Below are 6,242 nucleotides of genomic sequence, written 5' to 3' on the forward strand. Positions count from 1 at the left end.
TTGGCAAAAAGAACCCATAAACATGTAATTACAGCCTTTTCACTCTTCTCCTCCTGTACCTTCTAAAATTCGAAAAAAAAAAAAAATAGAATTGCCCCCTATTACTGTGCAGAAAAACAGTCTCTGGACTCTTTTTAGCAGAACTTTTTTGTGTCTTTCATTAAGACACTGGAACTATTCCTCGCTGAGCAAAGCCATAGCATGTTGGGTGACAGGCTTGTTCGTTTGATCACTTTATAGCGGGGAATGAAAATACGATTGAGCACTGAAGCAGGTGCTTGAGCATTGACTTTTAACCAAAGAATAAAGTACAGATTTGCATGGGGATTTTGCTTACCTGACCCTTATTTCAGATGCCATTTGAAGCATAATTTGAAGGAGAGGTAATCAGGGACATAATCCAGTAAGGTGCTGAGTGATTCTGAGGTGGTGCTGAATGCTATCCATTACCACTGCTAGCAAGGAGATTCAGAGGTAGTCAGTCTTGGCAGGATCTGAACCATAATAAATTAGCAAGATAAGACGGGTAATGAAAGAATGCAAAACACGGAAGTTAAGTTTGTATTTCTTGACAGTGTTCAGACTGACTTTTGTAATTATTAACTTAACCCTAAAAGCCCAAGATAGTCCTTATTCAAATGCCTCATTCTTGTTCCATATTACTTCCTAACAACAACATCTCCGAACATTTCCGCAATGAGAAAAAGGAAGACAACAGATTCACCCCATTCATCCACAGATCTGAGTGAAGGGAAGGAGAAATTAAGACTGAGGCAAGAGGTTGGCCTGATTAGTGGAGTGTCATTAATTGCAGGCACTATGATAGGCTCGGGTATCTTTATGTCCCCTGAGTGGGTGCTACATCATATGGGGAACCCTGCCAGCAGCCTGCTTATCTGGGCAGCGTGTGGTCTCCTGGCCATGTTTGGAGCCTTGTCATACGCTGAGCTTGGAACCATAATTAAAGAATCTGGAGGAGAATATATTTACATCTTGAGGATTTTTGGTCCTTTTCCTGCTTTCCTTTTCGCCTACACTTCTGTTATCCTGGTGAGACCAGCTGGCTTGGCAGCTGTCTGTCTGAGCTTTGCTGAATATGCCGTTGCGCCGTTCTACCCTGGATGCTCGTCTCCACAGGTTGTCGTCAAATGTACAGCTGCTGCCTGCATCCTGCTTTTAACTATCATCAACTGTCTCAACGTGAGGCTGGCAACGTCTATTATGAACATTTTTACAGCTGCCAAGCTCTTGGCTTTGTTGGTGATTGTGGTGGGTGGATTGGTGCTGCTTGCCAAGGGACAAACTCAGAGTTTTCAAAATGCTTTTCAAGATACGACTGCAGGTATTGGGGGGGTTGGAGTGGCCTTTTACCAGGGACTCTGGTCTTATGATGGGTGGAACAACCTGAACTATGTAACTGAGGAACTGAAGAAGCCTGAGGTGAGTGAATGAGCTGGATTTCACTTACTTAATGCTGCTGCTACTATGTTTCATTCTATCTATGATTGTGTTAAGAGGGGTAATCAAGGGATTAGAGCATGGAGGAAAGACTAGTGAGCTTTCCTCCTGGTTTGTTCTGTCTTCTGGGGCTGGACACCTATGAATGTGTCCAGAAAGGATAAAAATGAGTCTCTAAGCAAAATAACAGCCTACTTGCAAGAAAGCACTAAAATACCCCATTGACTGGAAAAAGCTATTAGGCAGCATTTGGATGCTTTGGGGATGAAGTTTTGTCCTATTGTTCAGAGGATCTCACTCTAGACACCTAGATTTATGTAGAAAAGCACTCACTTTTGCTATAACCATAAAGGGTTCTTAACTCCCTAGAAGACTTGATCCATAATGTATGCTTCAAAAAAATGCTTATCTCTCCTCATTGTATGGAGGGGGAACTTCAGAGCAAGCCAAGCCTCACTGGAGAGGGACTCTAACTCTCTGAATGACCCTTGTCTTAAAATGCCTACTTTTTAGTCATTGTTCTGTCCACGCTGTCGGCACTGAAGTAGCTCACTTGCATCTCACGTCAGCCCTCTCTCTGCCATATTACCTCTTTTCACAGATCAGACACCACAGCAGTGAAGCCTTTTTTAGAAAGAGCTGTGTGAGTGCAGAGTGTATAGTGTGTGCTTTCTACCAGTGCAGCACACAGGATTTTAAAGGTTAAGTGAAAATGCACAGTAAAATGTTAATCTAAATGGTAGCAAAGATCCTTGGGTCATGTGGCACTCTCTCCCACGGGACTGTGAGCACTGATATTCAGACCCTTGCGGGGTGGAGGTAACAACATAAGCAATTGCTGTATCTTGACCTACGGTGGGAATGGGGAATGCAAAAACTGATATTTCAGGTTTTTAGGTGTATACAGTTATTCTATGATGACCCTACTATTTGCGTTTTTCCAGTGCTTTCAGCTGCGTAAGGTAGTGTTTGCTGATTTTACTGAGCCTTAAAATGGTCCATGAAGTTCCAAGATAGCATCCTGTCACTAGGAAGAAAAAACTAATTCCTTCCTAGAGCAAATTTCCCTTGTGCTGCCCAGCTTTGCTTTTGCCCTCAGAGCAGTTAAATGTGATTCATCACACACTGGTACTTCATCCATGTCGGTGGGATGTTCATGGGAAGATGCAGCACACCAGGAGACATAACACACTAGTAACAAATAAATTGTTATTAAAGTAATCGAAAAGTATGGAGCAGGCATCTTGGGCAGCTATGAACCAAAATCTTTTTGAATAAGATTTGGGGGATTTTTTTTTTTTTTTTTTTAAAGATTAGCTTTTGAAATTACTGTTTGCCTGACGTCTTCGGGAGACTAGTGTAAAAACTGCCATGTGAATCTGGATCGAGGTCTTATTCTGTGGAAAAGCTTAGTGAGCGAAGGAGTTTGAGTGAGGGATGTGGGTGGCGGCGAAGACAAAACAAAGCCCAGTGCAGGCATAAATGTGCTGCACCTAACACCCTTGTCATCCCTTTTCCAGGTGACCCTTCCCAGAGCTGTGATGATTGCCATTCCTTTGGTTACGTGCCTGTATTTGCTGGTAAACGTCAGCTACTTAGCAGCCATGACTCCAGCTGAACTGCTGTCTTCAGGAGCTGTGGCAGTCACTTGGGGGTGAGCTCTGCTTGTGGCCTTAGTGAGCGAAGGAGTTTGAGTGAGAGATGTGGGTGGCAGCGAAGACAAAACAAACAAAGCCCAGTGCAGGCATAAATGTGCTGCACCTAACACCCTTGTCATCCCTTTTCCAGGTGACCCTTCCCAGAGCTGTGATGATTGCCATTCCTTTGGTTACGTGCCTGTATTTGCTGGTAAACGTCAGCTACTTAGCAGCCATGACTCCAGCTGAACTGCTGTCTTCAGGAGCTGTGGCAGTCACTTGGGGGTGAGCTCTGCTTGTGGCAACACAGCCAATGCAGTCCTGTAAAATACGGGTTGTCTCCTGAGTTTCAGGAGGTTTAGGTGCTGTTCCCAGTGGGAATGACACCACTGTGTTGGTCAGGCCGGGAAGACCTGTCAGGCCATGTTATGGGGAAGCATGCTGCCAGTCCCCGCTCTGTCACCTTCAGGGTGGTGCATAGCCTTCCCCCACTGAAGGCCAAGGCTGACCAGCCCTTTCTGGCCCATCGCCTCCAAGGTGCAGCTCAGCTGCCAAGATGGAGTACTCTGCAGCACACTCCGTACTCCCCATTCCCATTCATTCCCACTGGGAACCTGTGGCTCCCCTCCAGCTCATGTTTTTCTCCATGGAAAGTGGCCATAAAGAGGGGTGAAGTACACACCAGGAGCATCTCCCCACAGACGGTGAGGATGCACTGAGGGTGCATATCCAAACCTGGGGACTGGGAGATGTCCCACGTTTTAGATATTTCCAGAAAAGCGGAGAGGGCAATGTGCTGCCCCACCAACGCAGAGGCAGCAGTTTGGGAGTGAGACAGGAGCCAACTGGGTGAATCCTGTCTGCTCAGTACATGGAATTTAGACCAGACCAGAGGTTTTTAGTTCAGTTTCCCCATCTGTGGGGAAATGGAAAATGACACTGATGTCTACAAAACCTTTGAGAAGGGGAAGCATTACACATGGGTTGGGTGGCCTTTGGTAATTGTATCTTTAAGTTGGCTTGTGCTTTTCCAGAGTTGCACGGAAACTATTTGTACCTTCCATCAACCTGAATTTGTTTGGTGATATTAAACAGGCTCTGTGAAAGACAAGGATTTTAGGAAGAGAAGGAAGGGACTGTCATGAGACTTGCAGGCACCATTGACTTCTAATCAGACGATCTTCCACCAGAACATACAGCCTTAGTCTAAATATTTCCAAAGACACAGAATCCATGATAGCCCTAAATGAGTCGCCTGGCAGAAACGATGACACAGTATATCCAGAGATTATGTTGCTGCTCATCCTCTTCCTAAAAAGTCAGCAGCAGCTTTGTTTCTGTGTGCATTTGACAAGATCTCCAGTTTGAAGATCTGACTGAGCTCTTGCTATATGTGTTCTCTAATAGCCTTTCATGTCATTATAAGCAGGAGGTTTTAAAGGTCTGGTTCTCTGAACAGGTTACAAAGCCTCACTAAGCTGCAGTGTCATGAACTTTGTCTGCCCTTCCTTTCCCATCATTCCCGATTAACAAGTTATTTGTGAGTTTCCTCCCTTTTAACACATCTCCTTTTCCTGCCTGATTAACCTTTTCACCCCAAGAGTGCAATTCAGAAAGAAGCATTGAACTAGCAACCAGAAAGCTGGGCACTCAAAAGCCTGGTGGACAAGTAGATAGCCACAGGCTGAGGAGGGTGTAATGGCTGTGGTTCACAGGCAAGAGATGCAGCTATTCAGGCCATTAAGAAAGGATGGGAGGTGTATAAAGAAGCCAGAGGATGACATGCCACATTTAAATTGCATTTATTCCCCATATAAGAAGGAAACTGCCAGAGAGAAATATTGTTCAGTGGTGAGAGGTGCAGCCACAAAAGGAGCTCATGAAAGTCTCCCCAGCATTTCTTTGATGCCAGTGATTTAACAGCAACTGCAGATCTGAGTTTGCTTGTAAGAAGTTAATCTCAGTAGCCCCTGTGGTTCATTTTCAGGGTTCAAAAAACAAAGCACCAATCTCATAAATAAAAAATACACAATTGCTGCATATTTTAGTATAAATTTTGTGATATATGTTGTTTTCCCTTGAGATCTTGTGGTTACGGAGTTGCGTGATCATCAAGGATGCCCAGATTCCATCATTTTGAAAAAGGGAAAAATTTTTGTTCTGGTTACTGCAAGTAACTTAGTAACTCGAAGCCTGAAGGACCATAACCCCAATAATAAGCTTCTAAACTACATTTCTGAAATTATTGTGGTAGATAAGCTCCTGCCATGATTTTGTAAAGCCCAACTCTTGATTTTTTAACACTTGGGACAGTTGATACTAAAAAAAAGAGCACATATGGCTTAAAGCCATACAATTCAGATGGAAATATAAAGTGTTCTAAAAAACTTTCAAATTTTGGATTGTTGCCAATTAGATAAACAGTGTGTTTGCTTGTATATGTGTGTGTACATGTATATGATAATTACCCCAAGCACCAGCATTTATTACTCAATTAGTATTCCTCATGCTGCTTCATTCCAGAAGACAAGCTTCACTTTTAGGTGAGAAGATTATCATATCTTCCATATATTTACCTCAATCTCTATTTGTAACCCTGCTACTTCTTCTGTTATGGAGAAAGCAAACTATAAATGTCTGAACATGTTGTAGAACCAAACTTCTGGAATTCAAGCAATTGCTTTGGCTTAAGCCTGATTCAGAGTAGCAGAAATGCGTTAAAGGGTTAAATTCTTATGCATCTTGGGGAAGAGTTTATAATGCAGGGTATTTCTTCAGGTCTGGTGGGAACTGTTTTTCTGCAATTTCCAAGCTAATATTGTTGGCTGTAATAGCAATATCTCCATGGTTTATGCCACAGCATCTGTACACAAAAAAGGAGGTTTTGCCTGTTGTGACAGATTTGTACACCATTGCAATGTGGATGGATGTAGATATATATACACCAGGCAGGAAGAAAAGCTGTCTTTTCTGGACAAGACAATGTTACTAGTGACTAAATATTATGGGAACTGGAAGAAGGCTTTAAATCATTAGAAAGGCTTTGGAAAAAATTTCGGTGAGAATAATGGAGGGAAGAAACCTGTTGGGTTCTACGGTGAGTATTTGATACATCTACAAGCTGGATGTTACACTGTGAACTCTCTA

The 6,242-nt window shown here is 43.2% G+C and overlaps 1 protein-coding gene across 1 annotated transcript in view; it reads left to right on the forward strand.

Moving 5' to 3' along the window:
* The first annotated feature begins 696 nt into the window (after positions 1-696).
* The window catches only part of LOC104617833 (b(0,+)-type amino acid transporter 1-like), a 10,488-nt gene continuing 4,942 nt past the window's right edge, over positions 697-6,242 (forward strand). The window contains exons 1-3 of the mRNA XM_010283257.1: positions 697-1,440; positions 2,979-3,112; positions 3,158-3,165. Of these exons, the coding sequence (XP_010281559.1) occupies positions 697-1,440; positions 2,979-3,112; positions 3,158-3,165 (886 nt within the window). The remainder of the gene's footprint in view (positions 1,441-2,978; positions 3,113-3,157; positions 3,166-6,242) is intronic.

The sequence above is a fragment of the Phaethon lepturus genome, unplaced genomic scaffold (assembly GCF_000687285.1).
Source record: "Phaethon lepturus isolate BGI_N335 unplaced genomic scaffold, ASM68728v1 scaffold11523, whole genome shotgun sequence".
In the NCBI taxonomy this organism is placed as follows: domain Eukaryota; kingdom Metazoa; phylum Chordata; class Aves; order Phaethontiformes; family Phaethontidae; genus Phaethon; species Phaethon lepturus.